This window comes from Nicotiana attenuata, unplaced genomic scaffold (genome assembly GCF_001879085.1).
Source record: "Nicotiana attenuata strain UT unplaced genomic scaffold, NIATTr2, whole genome shotgun sequence".
Classification (NCBI taxonomy): Eukaryota; Viridiplantae; Streptophyta; class Magnoliopsida; order Solanales; family Solanaceae; genus Nicotiana; species Nicotiana attenuata.
Window position 1 is genome coordinate 103,038 of NW_017672955.1, and position 16,340 is coordinate 119,377.

At 36.9% G+C, this 16,340-nt stretch overlaps 1 protein-coding gene across 3 annotated transcripts; it reads right to left on the reverse strand.

The window, feature by feature from the left end:
* Nucleotides 1-5,707: 5,707 nt before the first annotated feature.
* On the reverse strand, nucleotides 5,708-14,683 carry LOC109215025 (J domain-containing protein spf31). Of its 3 annotated transcripts, none has more exons than XM_019379025.1 (9): nucleotides 14,417-14,682; nucleotides 14,195-14,285; nucleotides 14,031-14,091; nucleotides 10,248-10,325; nucleotides 9,562-9,635; nucleotides 9,030-9,143; nucleotides 8,847-8,954; nucleotides 6,069-6,107; nucleotides 5,708-5,950 (listed from the first exon to the last, which is right to left on the reverse strand). In XM_019379025.1, exons 1-9 carry the CDS (start codon nucleotides 14,545-14,547, stop codon nucleotides 5,864-5,866), a joined length of 783 nt encoding a protein of 260 aa, XP_019234570.1. In that variant the 5' UTR covers nucleotides 14,548-14,682; the 3' UTR covers nucleotides 5,708-5,863. The 3 variants fall into 3 exon arrangements, with proteins under 3 accessions (XP_019234570.1, XP_019234571.1, XP_019234573.1); XM_019379026.1 differs by having other exon boundaries at nucleotides 5,859-5,950; nucleotides 6,069-6,153; nucleotides 14,417-14,683; XM_019379028.1 differs by lacking the exons at nucleotides 5,708-5,950; nucleotides 6,069-6,107 and adding an exon at nucleotides 7,939-7,960.
* Between the last annotated feature and the right edge of the window lie 1,657 nt (nucleotides 14,684-16,340).

A 16,340-nucleotide genomic window follows, 5' to 3' on the forward strand; every position in this document is an offset into this window, starting at 1 on the left:
CCCACAGCCCCAAAACATAAAATCTTGCTCTAGAAAGGGGAACTCTCAAAAACCTAACTCCTTAAGGGTCCTTCCACCACCCAAGGTAAGTTTTAATGGTGATTCTAAGTTTAATTTCAATTTCCCAACATCTTATTAACATGGGTAAACCCTCCATATAATTATATATTTGATTGGGGCATCATTGTTGAGAGAAGGAAGCCTAGAACTCGAATTCAAAGGGTTTGAACTTCAAAAAGGTAATGTCTTCACCCTCTAATTGATTCTAACATTGGTTTAATGATTATAAACCCTAGTTCATGAGATATGAGTTGATGGGTTTGATAGAAAAGCATGAATGATTAAAGGTTTGGGGTGTTGATTGTTGATTATTGGTTAAGGGTGTTGTTTACCTTATGGGTGATAAAGAATAATGTTGATTATAACCATTTGAGACTTTAGAATTTATCTAGGAACAAGAGAATGGGTTATTGGGTGTAGAGACACCATTAATAAGGACTATGAAGCTTTATTTTTACCAAGTGTTTGATAAGATGCTTAAGTGACCAAAACATGAGCATCATAGCTAATATGGAATCCGTTTGACTTGTATTGCTATAGATTAAAGTTGAAAGGGTTGACAAACGTTGTATTACGCCCAAGAGCAGGAAGTTAAGGTATGTGAGGCTAACTCTCTATGTTTGGGAATTTTATTGATTCTCCCTACACTAAGTTTCTTTTACGACGTTACTAATTGCCTCAGAAATATAGTTTAGCCTAGTTCCTTGAATAGTTGCAGAACTTCTATTCTCTAGCTTCATAACTCGTTCACCACTTTCATTCTGAACGTTGTGAGCTTAGTGCGTATTCAATATAGACTTGGGTTTGATGCCCCCGAGTCTTAGTATAGATTACTCAGTATGCCATAAACAGTTGAAGTTTCAGTGTTCATAATCAGTTCAAGAATACATGTCTCAGTCAAGTCCTATTCAGTATTCCAGTATCATGTAACTCAGTGTGATCCAGTATTCAAGTATCATGTAACTCAGTATGATGCAGCATTTCACTATCATGTATTACAGTTTGATTCTCAGTTCCTGAATGTTGAACACCTGTATTTGGGCCTGAGGCCGCAGTTTATGCTTTATGCATCTTTGGGCCTGAGGCCGCAGTTTATGCTTTATGTATATTTGGGCCTAAGGCCACAGTTTATGCTTTATGCATTTTGGACCTGAGGTCGCAGTTATGTATACGTATACTTGGGCCCGAGGCCGCAGTTGTGCACATATATATATTAGGCCTGAGGCCGCAATTTAATATTCAGTTAAACAGGTTGTTCATCATTCAGAAGAGGGAGTATTCATATCCTTACTTCCTTTCAGTTCAATTATTAGTTACCATTTCAGTTATCAGTTATCATATCAATTACCAGTTATCAGTTCAGTTATCAGTTATCAGTCCAGTTATCAGTTATCATTTCAGTCACCAATTATCAATTCAGTAATCAGTTACTAGTTATCATTTCAGTTTCAATTTCAATAGTTATCATTTCAGTTATCAATTATCAATTCTCAGTTATCAGCTTAGTTTCAGTTTCAGCATTTATAATTCTTTCTTTCAGTTGCTTTACCCTTTCGCAGATGCGCCACCGCTTCTGCGGTATTCCTTCTGCATCTGCAGAACCTGAAGGAAAGGCAAAAATCCGCTTCTGCGGTCTCCTTAGCCGCTTCTGTGGCGCCGCATCTGCGGTCCCCAAACCGCAGATGCGAAAATACCAAAAGCAGCAAAAAAAAATACAACAGCTGCTACATTTCCTCAACTCCCCGTTAACCATCCGAAATCACCCCGAGGCTCCCGGGACCTCAACCAAAAGCACAAACATCACCTAATACCTTATTCAAACTTGTACCAATCTTCAAAACACTCCAAACAACATCAAAATAACCAAAACACATCGGGTTCGAGCCTAAGTTTCTAAAATCCTCCGAATTCCGCTTTTGATCAAAAACCCAACCAAACCACGTCCGAATGACCTGAAATTTTGTACACACATCCCAAATGACATGACGGAACTACTGTAACTCTCGGAATTCCATTCCGACCCTCGGATCAAAATCTCACTATCGAACCGGAAACTTTAAAATTCGACCTTTCGGCGTTTCAAGCCTAAATTAGCTACGGACCTCCAAAACACAATCCGACCACACCCCTAAACCCGAAATCACTTAACAGAGCTAACGTAACCATCGAATTTCCATTCCGAGGCCGTCTTCACATTGTTCTGACTACGGTCAACTTTCCAACACTTAAGCTCTCATTTAGGGACTAAGTGTCCCAAAACTCTCCGAAACTCAAAACTGAACATCCCGGCAAATCGAAATAGCAGAAATAAACTTGGGGGAAGCAGTTAATAGGGGATCGGGACGTAAATTCCAAAAATGACCAGCCGGGTTGTTACACACAACTAGACCAAAATAGTCTGAAATATCCAAAATATACTAGAAGAAAGATAAAGAAGGAGGAAGGCGGGACTGTGAACGTCAGGAAGCTACCTCGCTATCTCCGGTGAAATCCGCATCTGGAATAGTCAACAGCCGCTATCGCAGCCTGAGATACCTGGATCTGCACACAAGGTGCAGGGGGTAACGTGAGTACACCAACTCAGTAAGTAACAAGTCCAAACTATGGACTGACAGGTAGTGACGAACTAAACCTCAACAGGTAACACAATTAAATTGTACAGTAAAGTAGGCATGCTTGCATTTCAAGTATTCAGCTCAACAGTAAGTAAATACAAATCTGAACAGATACCCATCACTTGGCATTTGCGTCACCTCAATATTTAATCATAGAACACATTGCTCGGGGTTTCAAACCCTCAGAACCAAGTTTGAAAGTGTTACTTACCTCAAACCAAGCTAAAGCTCTAACCCGCGATGCCCTTGCCTCTCGATCCAGCCTTCAAATACTCCGAATCTAACCAAAATCAGTATATTATCATCAATATACGCTAAAGGAATGAATTCCACACAAAAATAACCAAATAACACCAAAAATCCCGAATTGGACTCAAAATCGCAATCCCCCTGGCCCACGTCTCGGAATCCAACAAAATCGCAAAACTAGAAACGCCTTTCACTCCCGAGTCTAAACATGCCAAAATCATCAAAATCGGACCTCAAATGGTCCCTCAAATCCCCAATCAAAGCTCTCCAAAACTCAAGCCCTAACCCCTTCACTTCTCTCCAAATTCCCACTAAATTCCATGATTAGGTAGTGGAAGAATCATCATAAACACAAAATACAAAGCCCAAGTAGCTTACCTCACTGAAACCCCCCGATTCCCTCTTGAAATCACTGCTTGGAGCTCCAAAATCGTCCAAAAGTGGTGGAAGATGGACTGAAATTCGCGAAGGAGAACTTATATACTTTTCTGCCCGGCACTTCCGCTTCTGCGGTCCATAAGTCTCTTCTGCGACGCCGCTTCTGCGGTCAAACCAACCGCATCTGCGGTTTTCACTTATTCTCCCCTAACCGCATATGCGTCCTCATACCCGCACCTGTGGTCACACAGGTGCATTCCTCCTTCCACACCTGCGGCTCCTAGCCTTCCCACCTATGGCCGCATCTGCGGCTGCTCCCTCGCTTCTGCTGACCTCGCACCTGCGGTCCCCACTCCGCAGGTGCGGTTATGACAGCTAAAGGAAATTCTTCAGCACTTCCTCAAATCCCATCCTTGATCCGTCAACCTCCAGAAATCAACCCGAGGCCCTCGGGACCTCAGCCAAACATAAAAACGAGTCACATATCACCATTCAAACTTATTCCAACCTTCGGAACACTCAAAACAACATCAAAACACCAAATCACCCTCGGATTCAAGCATAAGGATTTACAAACTTCCGAATTCCGCAAACGATGACAAAACCTATCAAACTTCATCCGAATGACTTGAAATTTTGCACACACGTCACAAATGACACAACGGACCTGCTCCAATTTCCGGAATTCCATTTCGACCCCGATATCAAGATTTCCACTGTTGATCGGAAAACGCTAAATTTCCAATTTCGCCAATTCAAGCCTAAATCTACCACGGACCTCCAACTTACATTTCGAACACGCTCCTAAGTCCAAAATCACCTAACGGAGCTATCCAAACCATCAGAATTCACATCCGAGACCTTCTATACATAAGTCAACATCCGGTTGACTTTTCCAACTTAAGCTCCTATATTAGAGACTAAGTGTCTCATTCCACTCCAAGACCACTCCGAACACAGAACAACCAACATGGTATGATGAAATACAGCTGAACAACACATAAAGAAGCAAAAATGGGGAAAACGGGGTTGTAACTCATGAAACGACCGGCCGGGTCGTTACAGAATCAATACCACTAATAAGTTTGCAAACATAAAGATCTAAAAGTTGAATGTCATATCGATATTTTTACTCTTTGAAAATAAAATCTATGATGGATAAAACTATAATTACGGTTAATTCAAACATGAGATGAACTAATACTAAGAATCTAAATCAACAGAAAATAAATTATTTTTTATGTTAAAACAAAATAATCACATCTTTCAATTAATTATTTAGCAAGATAATCCAATTAAATATTTTTAAAATTCATCATATGAGTAATATTATCTTTTAAGTAAAAGAAATCTTATGGTACATAACTTTATTCCATAAAATAAGTGTTAGAGATTAAAAAAATTAGATCATAAAGTAAAAAAGATTAGTATAATATTAAGAAAGTCATACAAGTGTTTGAGAAAGCACAATCAAAGCTAAATTCTGAACAAGAATAAGCTTTCAAGATTATATTATAAAACGTCGACTATGGTATAGCGAGATTATCCTTGTAGATACCTCCGGCAGAATCGAAATAATATTCATATGTCATGCATTACTTGCAAATTTTTAGATCAAGAGGCATGATATTGTCAGCAACAAGAACTAGTGGTGTACCAACAACGATTTTATTATGAGGCCGTATAACTCACTTTAGATTTGATATACCTCTTCAAATAATTGAAATGAACATCACAAATATATCAAAGCGGAGCAATAGTGCTAAATTTATAAGAAAAGCAAAAGTGATAATATGGGATGAATCGCTTTTAGCTAAGCGTTAAACGATCGAAACAATCGCCCAGAGTTTTAGAGATATATTGGATATCAATGAACCGTTTGGTGAAAAATTAATAGTTCATCCCTTTTGCCCGGGGCCTGCATTTCACGATGCAGGTAATGATTTACAGGTTGATGATTCAGAACGCTAGGATTCTCGTACCAGCTGTTTGGTGATCCCCAATTCTTTCAGGGCATTATCATTACTTTACAGTCTTCAGTATTCTCATATAGTCAGTGTTTTCAGTATTTCATTAGAGGCTTCATAGACTAGAGTAACAGTTAGACAGAGTCGCAGGCTTTTCATATTAAGCTATGTTGGCTACAAATATGTTTCAGAATTGTATTAGTATTTCCGCACTTTGGTTTATACCATCCAGACTTTCAGTATATCAGCATGTGTTAGTTTATCTTCCGCATTCAGTATGTTATGATACCACATGTTGATTCAGCCAGCCAGTTGGTTCGCTCGGTCAGATATAGTCAGGCACCGAGTGCCGTGTTACGTCCAGGCCCAGGTTCGGGGCGTGACAGTAACCAGTGCAGAAGAGAATACCAAAAGCTGCCATCTTCCCGGACAGGTCCACACTCGAATGCTAATTGTAATTTGCTGCTCAATAATTAGTTTCCCAAAGTATACAACTTTATACAAGCGTGAAGTTTACCCTCAAGAAGCCAGTTCTTAAGCTTGGATGAGATTCACGCAACTACGAAAGGAATAAAAAACTATCAAGTACATGTGTTAACCTCGTTTAACTGGTCTTTGAACATAAGATTTGTTGGGATCTTCTGTCTTAAGCTTTGGAGGCCGAATCTCTCCTTTCTTAACCTGCAAAAAAGCATGTTGAAAATTCAATTATAAAATGCTCGCCGCCCACACCCTATTCTTTACCATATTAGAGTAAAGTGGTGGAGCATGTGTTGATTGCAATCTAAGCCAAACATACCTTCTCCCCGCCCTTCATGAAATCCCTCCAGCTGGACACCTGATGACACGAAGAAGTGGAACTCAGCTATCAGAGAGAAATCTTCCTGTAGATTATATTTCAGACAACATTTAACTATACTGCTGCTGTTCCTACACGTCAAGTATAACCAAGGATACACCACTAGTTTATTCTTAAAAATCTTATAAACCTGAAGATTTTGTGACAAGAGGAATAAAGCGAATAGTCCTACTGACAAGCAACAAGCAAGATAGGTAAGTAGTAATTAAGAAGTTCGCCTGCAAGTTATATGAAAGAAAAACATACTCCAATCAACATAAAATAAGTATTCCAGCAAGCTAGTTAAAAAGAAAACTCCAGTTGCGTTGCAGCTATACACAACAGTTATGGACCTAAGCCTTCTCCTTGTCTTAAGCTAATGGTGTGAAAACAAGAAATGGTGACTTAGATGTTACAGAAGATTGGAGCAAACGGAAGGCAGCTTGAAGAAAAAACACAATTATGTCCTTTCGGATTATTTGCAAGGAAAGAACTAGGAGATTATTTCACAATAGTGAGATGAAGTTGACAAGTATAACAAGCTTATTTTTCGTTCATAAGAATCGCTTTTTTACATCATAGATTACAACTGAACCACAAACTTACATACTTTTGACACCGTCTTTTGTGCTAATAATGTAAGTTATTTAACTTGTTGAAAGAAAAACCAGATCTTATTCAAATGAGTGCCACAAATTGGAAAACCTTTGGCACTGCTTCTAAAAGCAAGATGAGGAGTGCAAAAATACTTCAAAAATTGGCAGAATATATCGAGACCTCCTTGAACTTGATACTTTTTATTCCGTGTCCACCTGAACTAGTTTTGGTCCTAATTACCCCCTTGAACTTAGCAATTTAATAGCCTCGGCCGCCCTGGACGTTGATGTGGTAAAAAACATGAATACACTATCTTTTAGGCATGTGGGGGAAGAAAAATCGAAAAATCGGGTTCCAAAGTGGGGTATTTTCGCAACTATTAATTGTCACATAATCAAATACAATGATTTATTTGTTCCAACTGCACTTCTCCTTGTTTCTTCTTAATATACATAGAATATTTTATCCAAATTGTATTTTGTTTCCTCTTTAGATACAATGGCTACTTGTTCCATCTATGTATGTCTTCTCCGTTTTCCGGGACCAAATTTGCAAAACTCAGTTGAAACTCCACTATTTTAGCCAATAAAAAAGATGCTTTAGCCAAAGTGATGGAGTTCAAACATGTATTTTCTAGACAGAGAAAAAAATGTGCGTCTCTTCTTTTCATGCAATGACTATTTATTTCAACGGTGTATTTATTGTTTTGGGGGTCAAATTTGTAAAATATTTGGTTGGAATTTCATTATTTTTAGCCAAAACATTTCTTTCACCAAACCAAAGGAGTTCCAACTGAGTATTTCTTTTTTATTTCTTCTTTAGATGCAATGATTTTTGTTCTAATTGTGTATTTCTTCTTTTCCTAAGCAAATATATAAAAATAACTTGATTAGAATATCATTATCTTTAGCCAAATAAAAAAATTGTAGCCAAAATGATGTTGTTCCAAGTTGTTTACAAATTTGGCCCAGTGTTTTGGAGAGCGAGAAGCGGAAAAAAGCGAGGAGGCCTCGCTTCACCGAAGCGAGAAGCGAAGCGCGCGCTTTTTTCATGTGAAGCGCATTTTAATACATAAATAAAAAATATTAAATAGGCATAGATAAATGACCAAGAACTCAATAAAAATAACATATTAAGCAAATGTTTCAATTCTTAAAATAACATTGGACTTTTGTGCTACTGCTAATTGCAACTCCATACGCCCAAGCTGGATCTTTTTTTGGCTTGATGTCATTGAATAATAAGATAGAATTTTACTACAATCACCAACAAAAAAAAAAAGGTAAACCAGGGAACAACAGTTCTAAAAAAAACAGGGCAGTAGGATAACATAGAAAACAGGGCAGAACGGAGAAAAGAACTGAAAAAAATTAGAGAAGAAGAAGAGAAAGAGAAGACGAGAAAAGAGGAGAGGAGTCGAGAGGAAGCAGGTAAACCAGAAAAAAGCAGAAGAGAAGAAAGAGAAGAAGAGAAGAGAAACTTACCTTGAGAGAATAAGAGAAGAACTTAAGAAGAGATGTCGCAGGATGTTTTGGCTTTCAGCAGTAGCGAGAAATGTTTTGGAAGAAAGGTGCATAAGTGTATTTGCAAATTTTTTTAGAAAAAACCCTAGGCAACCGCTAGACCTCGCTTAAGCGAGCTTTTCTAGCTTTTTTTACTCGCCTCGCTTCTCGCTTTTTTGCCTGAAGCGTTCGCTTTTTTTCAAATGCCTCGCTTTAGGTCAGAAAAGCGCAGACCTTGCGCCTCGCCTCGCTTCAGCGCTTCAAGCGAGAAGCGCTCGATTTTAATAACCCTGATTTGGCCCGAAAAAAATGATCCAAATAGTGGGTGGATTTACAAAGCTCAAAATATATATTTTATTCTAAAAAATGTCACGCGGACAAAAAAATCCATGTGGCGGCGTGTATGCCATACTTCCATGGGTTGAGATCATCTAGGGGGGCCGAGGATAATGAAATGTCTCGTTCAGGGGAGTAACTAGGAAAACGTAAAGTTCAGGTGTGCACAGAATAAAAGTCATCAAGTTCAGGGGAGTTCCAATCTATTCTACCTCACTCTGATGGAGTATAATAGTGATCTCGTGCAGTAAATTTAAAAATAAATCATGAAACAGTAAGGTACATAATGCAATTGAAAACTAACCCTCTTTTCTCTAGTTCCTTCCCACTGCTCCTCATGCTCACGTTTTCTTTTCCACATCTCCTTTGTTTCTTCCTCATCTTTCTTCAAGCGACCTTCCTCTTCAGATATCTGCAAAAAATCCACCAGGAAGCTTAGTAAAAATTTAGAAAGATGATAGATAGAGAAAAAAGCACGGAAGCATACTCTCATTGCCATTTTTCTTCTCCGCCATTCTTGTTCTGTCAATATTTCTCTAACCTTCAACTTCAGCTGCTGCTGAAATTCCTGTGACTGCTCGTGTTCTTGGTCATATTTTCCCTGTTTTCACAATCAGGAGGTAAAGAAATCAACCATTTGATACTCAAAAGTTACATAGAGCTACAAATTTTCTGAAATGCTCTACTGAAACGGGAAACCATGTAAGTTCCCTGCCCAAATCATTAAGGTGGAATAAGAGTCGGGAAAAACAAAACACAAGTTCACCAAGAAGTTACACCAGTAGAAAGGTAGAGAAAAGATTAAGTCCAAAACACAACAAGTTACAGAACCAAATCAAGGAGTCGGTGACCTGCATGGTTCAATGTGGTTTTGGTTGTGTATAGATGAACACGGTGTCATTGTAAGAAATAGTGTGTTTCAGCTTCAAAAGAAAATTCACCCTCCAAATATCCAGAAGCAATATTTCCAGCTAAATTCAGATGAAGTAGGATAAAATCTGAGACAATTGCAGAGTTACCTCAGTAACTAATGACTTCAATTTGCTAGCAGTGTCTTTCTTAAGCTGCTTCTTCCACTTTGATCTTAGTTCTTCTGTGCTCATACACAAAAAGGGGAAAACAAGTAACATCCAGCGTAAGGAGACAAAAAAATGACAGAGACATAGAAACCAGAAGAATAATTCATATACTAGTTCCACGATGGGAATGCAAAACAGTCTCCATTTATCCATGTTGAGCTACAGAAGAAGACTTCCAAAAGCAAAACCAACAATCCACTTGCCCCCTATTGATCATCATTATGCACATATAAGTACAGAAAATCTTACGTCTGAACATCATTTTGAACAAAAAGTTGTGCAAGCTGATTTCATTGGATAGTTGTAGTTTTTAGATAATTTATGTGTGTTTTCTGTGAGTGAAAGAAGATCTTTAAGGTGAATATCAGCTCCTCAGCACTTCTTTAATCTTTAGCCAAAATTTCAACTTTATGCAAAAATATTCAAAATTTTGAAACGAACCCTATTTCTCGAAAAATAACGACGTTTTTTTCCAAAAAGAAAACAGTCACGAACAAATGCTGACATAGTTTTGTTGAACTCAGACCTTCAGGACCTGTTCTAAAGCTCCATCAAAAATACAGTAAAATGTGAATGCCAGTCTATCCACGCAAAAAGGACACAAGAATAGCAAAGTGATGGTGCACCTTTTGCCGCATTAACTTGGTTCAGAATGTAATCCCTCTCTTGTGGATCAAGCAATAACTGTTGCGCTTTAGCTAAGGCTGCATAGAACATGAGATAGAATTGCATAAAAGAATTCACAAGCAGGAAGGGATAGATATAAAACAGCTACTTCATACTGAGCAGTAAAATGATAAATCAAACTAAATCATCCTACAATAAGACTATAGGTAAGCCTGTATTTTTTGAAATTCAAGAAAAGCTAAAACTCCTTTTGAGCTCTCGCCATTGCTTCTTCTGATTCTTTTGACTCAACATCTATGATATTTCTGAAAGTGCATTCTTTTGATAGTCCTTAAAGATTGTGAGTTTGTGACCGTAGAATATTGATTCCTTTTTTTCAGAAAAAGAAGGCAAGAAAACACACATAATAACTGATTCCAGCACTAAACCATTTCATTTTACCATGAAAAGTAACTAAGTTGACAATTCGGCGAAGGGTCTGGTACATTCAAACAATGAGAAATCGGCACGGTGCTATTTGAAAAACAAAGTGCTCCAAGTTGAATGATCAATTAAGCAGGGAAACATGATAAGAAACTCATTATTCTGCAATCTGAAAATGAAAATTCGATCAACCACTATTTCAAGCAATACACTAAATAATCAAAAGTTGAAGCTTAATTAAAAGAAAAGGCTTTATCCAGTTAGTTAAGAAGATGAGCCCAGTATAAACCAAAATTCTGAAGTAGCGAAATATGTCTTTGCTATAGTGACACACCCCAGCATAGACTATACTTCTGAAGTGATCTTCATGTGTATTTATAGAAACAAAAATAGTGTTATACATGATTAAATGAGAGTTATGGACATGAAAGTAATTACGAAAAATAAACACCAGAGAGATAAATGGGAAATTGAGAATTTCTGAAAGAATAAAATTGAATATTAGTATTAACTAGCACTTAATACTAACATATGGAAAAGAAATCATTGTCTGTTAGCATCACCGAAATGCTTTAGTATTTAACTAATGTCCAACTTGAAAATCCAAACATAACATTTTAATTGAAAAATCAAAACAGAGCACTCACCATTGCTTCATATCTCCTCTGAAATGGCTTCCCTAAATTTATCCAAAAACCAAAAGCTCAGGCAGAAAAAAGACCAAGAAAAAGCTGCAGCCTAATTATCCCCTCCAAGAAATCTGAAAAACACTGGACACCTCCTTCAACTGAGAGTATATCCTCAGAATCTCATTCCAACAAAAGAAAGAAACAGACAATGGAAAAGTCAGCAAAGGAAGGTGCTAGAGAGGATGCTAGAATTTTCAGAGGCAAGGAAGACGAGATAGCTATCCTCTGCATGCTCAAAAACATTAGTCGTTGTAGAAAGTTCCAGAGATTATGGAATATTATCGGTCCAGACATGCCTTTTTCGAGATCAGACATGAGAAACACACTATGTGTTTCCGTGGACAAAAGATTGTATTAATGGGAAAGAACAATTTAAATGGTGGTGATTCAGGACAATGATCGAGTTTGGTTTTATGTGAAGGGAAGTGCTTATGATCCGGAAGATTGGTTCAAAAGGAATCCTTGCAGAATTGGAAAGAAAGAGCATGCCTTCTCCATTGCCCATTTCTGAGTATGCTTTCGAGGATAGCTATCTCGTCTTCCATGCTCCATAATCCATGAAAACTCATCCTTCGCTTTGCTGACTTTTCCATTGTCCGTTTCTTTCTAGTGTTGGAATGTGATTACGAGGATATACTCTCATTTGAAAGAGGTATTCACTATTTGTCGAATTCTTGAAGGGGGATCATTAGTTGTATGTTTTTCTTGGCTTTTTTCTGCATGAGCTCTGGTTTTCAAATATATTTAGGGAAGTCATCTCAGAGGAGAGATGAAACACACACTGAGTGGTTTATTTTGAATTTTCAATTGCAATGTTTTGTTTTGATTTTCAAGTTGAATGCTAATTAAATACTAAAGCATTCGGTGATGCTAACCGCCAGTGATTTCTTTTCCATGTTAGTATTAAGTGCTAGTTAATACTAACACTCAATTATATTCTTTCAAAAATTCTGAATTTCCTATTGTTCATTCATTTCTCTCTCAATTTTATTTTTCATAATTACTTTCAGTTTCTCATTACTCTAATCCGATATTGTATAATGTACACAGACACATCGGTGCCACCATTCGAGGAAAATGGGACCCATCAACTTACTTGCATATTATATGTTTAGGTCCTTACAAGGAAAAATGTACTCCCTCTCCTTAAGAAAATTAACACTATTTTCTTATCAGTATGTTCTAAAAAATGTTACTTCTTGAAATTTGAAAACAATTTAACTTGTACTTCTCATTTACCCTTAATGACAAGTTTTTATAGCTCTACAATATTATGATATATTTAAGATCACAAATTTCAAAAAAATTATAATCATTTAATACTATGTCATGTTCAAAATCTCATGATTCAAAAGCTTTTTTTTTCCTCGAGACAATGGAAGATTTTATGGTTGAACAATTTTAAAGATTACTTAGTATGGAAAGGAAACAACAAGAAGCTTTTTTAATAAAAGTTGCATACCAGCTCTTCTCTTCTTCCGGACAACGGGTCACATATGGAAAGTGCAAAGCTCCATTTAAGGTGGTGTGTTTCTCATGGTTGCCAAAAAAAGGCATGTCTGACCCAAGAGAATCGCGTAATAGCAAAATATATATACATATATATATATATATATATATATATATATATATATATATATATATATATATATATATATAGACACACACACATAAAACCCAAAAATCTAACAAAATACTCAATTAATCTATACTTCTCGGTCATAGATGTATTCAAAGCACCCAAGATAAGTTGACCAAATCTAGTGTCGATCAAATACCCACACCTACACCCATGTTGTGTTGACACGTGTGGCATGGATATTGAAGAGTCCAAACAACATAGGTTTCACATTAATGGCCCAGGAACCGCGGTCTTCTGCACTCTTTAGTAGGTTACCCGTTTTCAACTATTACATTATGAAAAATCTTTCTCGAAGCAAAATGTTTTTAACTGATCATTTAACAGGCAGTCTATACATGAAAAAAGATCATTTAAGGGGCCGTCTCTACATGAAAGATACCAATTTATAAACATTAAACAACCTACTGAGCAGAACAGGGATAACAATTAAAACCAGGGGCAGATGCAGAGCACTGGTACTGGGTTCATCTGAAGCCAGTACTTTCGGCACGGAGTAGAAATTTATGAGTAAAAATCCACTAAAATTGCAACAAATAGTAAATATGAACCCATAACTTTTAAAAATAATGGGTTCAATACTAGGAGCCGTAAAGGTTGAACTCATAAAGCTTAGATACTGGATCCGCCTCTGATTAAAGAATAACCCAAATATTCAGTGAAAAGATCCATGTATAAGACTAAAGGACCAAAAAAAATTCTTTTAATAACCGTGAGACCCCCCGAGGGCGAGTGGTGCACTATTCGAAATTAAGTGGATAATACGCCTGCCTTCTATCCTTCTCCACTTAAATACCAGGTTGAGCCACGATTCAAACCCGTGACATGTGCCTAAGCCACACATCACAAGTTGCGCTTGTACCACTAAACCAAAGCCTTGGGGGCTTAAGGAACTAAGAAATATGAACCTTAGCATTCATCCAATACATAATGAATGTTTGTTTGAATAGAGAAGTCCCTCACCCAAGAAAGTACCTAAACTAAAAATACTCTCCTCTACACGAGGAACAACACAGAGTGGCTATTCTTACCACCAAATGCCTCCTTCGCTTGTGGATGCTTGCACTTATCAGGGTGAACAAGCAAAGACAACTGCATATACGTAATTTCTGTTAAAAATATTAGGGTGGAGTCACAAAATATGATATAAAAAATGGACTCATTTGAGTACAATGGGGATGTTTAAGACATATACCTTGCGATACTGCTTTTTGACATCGTCAATGGATGAATCAAACGACATGTTAAGGTGTTCAAATGGATTCAACTTGAAACATGAAAGTATCCTGCAGATTTTTTAAGTTTTAAACCAAACGAAGAAAATTAGAGTCAAACATATAAGAAGCAATATTGAGTTTGCACTTAATCTGCTATAAAAAGCTATATGTGTGTGAGAGAGGGGGGGGGGGGGCTTGACCTGTTAACTTCGTTATCGCGCTCAACCTCGCTGACCTCAGCGAAAAATTGCTTGAGAAGCGCGTCCTCCTCGGCGGAGGATTTTCCCCGTGGCGGTGGTGGTGCGGCGGTGACAGAGCTGTTTTCTCCCATCTAATCACGCGTCCGCTGCGAATCTCTTTCCAGTTACTCGTAACCACCACTCCACCACCGGAGATGAAAACTCCCAAAATGTTTACAGTCTAGTTCTGATGCTCGGGTTCTGGGCTCCTCTCTGAGTCCAACCCGCAATCATATAATTATGGAATTTTTACATTGCTATACCATATATGAAACCTTATTACCCTTGTTTAATATAATTACATTTAGTATACTAAATTATCAATTCTATACCATACTGTATTTTAAGGGTACAATTAATGCAGCGTATATCCCTCCTTAATTCAAGGTACCGTATATCCCACCCCTCCCACGTTTCTCTCTCCCAAACCCTCACCCTCACCCACGTTTATGTACTGTTATTAAACATAAAGTATTGAGCAACGGCGAAAAGTATGATGATTATGAGAATAAGTATCCGGATTTGACACATTCGTTGTTCGATGAAGAGGATGAATATTTAGGTGATCCAAATGCATCAGCTATAGATATGGTGAGGAATTTCAAAGAGGAAGAAGGATAGAATTTCGTACTAGAAGACGAGATCGATAATGTGGCTGATTTGTTTATCAGGAAATTCCATAAAAAGATGAGGTTGTAACATGGTCTGTTAATACTAGAATATCCAGAACGCAATTCTTTCGGGTTGGAGTTGAAGGATGTTTTAGTTAAATTCATTCAGATCTGCAAAATCTGTTGTTCCCAGGCTTCCACTAGCTGGACACTCTTCTTTTGTGTTGGAGATTTTTGCACATTATATGTACAAGTTGTCACAAGCTTTAACTTAGCTCCATGTGTTATTTCAATATTTATTCTTCTTAAATCATAAAGATTCGTCCAATCTCATAAATGGAATTTTCGACATAATTGCGTTTTTTGCAGAAGATTTGTAGAAGTTTTAGTCGTTTTTGATTTGTGAAAACAGAAAACAAAGCATCTACAATCAGAATACAAATAATCTACAATTTATCTACAAAATATCTACAAACTGGGTACATTGAATTTTAATATCTCAATTCCCATTCAATTGTAGCTTAATTGGTATTTTCGACATAATTGCATTTTTTTTGCAGAAGATTTTGTAGAAGTTTTAGTCGTTTTGGATTTGTGAAAACAGAAAACAATGCATCTACAATCAGAATACAAATAATCTACAATTCATCTACAAAATATCTACAAACTGGGTATATTGAATTTTAATATCCCAATTTCCATTCGATTGTAGTTTAATTAGGATTTTCGACATAATTGCATTTTTTGCAGAAGATTTGTAGAAGTTTTAGTCGTTTTTGATTTGTGAAAACAGAAAACAAAGCATCTACAATCAGAATACAAATAATCTACAATTTATCTACAAATTAGGTACATTGAATTTTTATATCCCAATTCCCATTCAATTGTAGCATAATTGGGATTTTTGACATAATTGTATTTTTTCAGTAGATTTGTAGAAGTTTTAGCCGTTTTTTATTTGTGAAAATAGAAAATAAAGCATCTACAATCAGAATACAAATAATCTACAATTTATCTACAATTTCTGCAATATGTCTTCTTCTTCTTCTTCGAGTTTCAATCTGAAATTCAGTCAAAACCAAGTCTAATCTTCACCAAAACCCCTCAAAATTGAGATATAAACTCCAAACCATATTTTCGATTATTTTCAACAACACCCAATCCAAACAAATAATGATTTTTCAAAACCCAAATTTGAATTCAAAGCTTTCAAGCTTTTTAATGGCTGTCAATGGATTTTAAATTGAAGATATAGGATCTGCGTTTCAAATTTG

What these genes read in the sequence shown, in the direction of transcription:
- LOC109215025 (XM_019379025.1), bottom strand. Translation starts at nt 14,547, where the DNA reads ATGGGAGAAAACAGCTCTGTCACCGCCGCACCACCACCGCCACGGGGA. An exon ending in AGCGAAGGAGGCATTTGGTG is followed by an intron (nt 10,326 to 14,030) that starts GTAAGAATAGCC and finishes TGTTCTATGCAG; the next exon opens with CCTTAGCTAAAGCGCAACAG. An exon ending in AAGGAACTAGAGAAAAGAGG is followed by an intron (nt 6,108 to 8,846) that starts GTTAGTTTTCAA and finishes TCGTGTCATCAG; the next exon opens with GTGTCCAGCTGGAGGGATTT.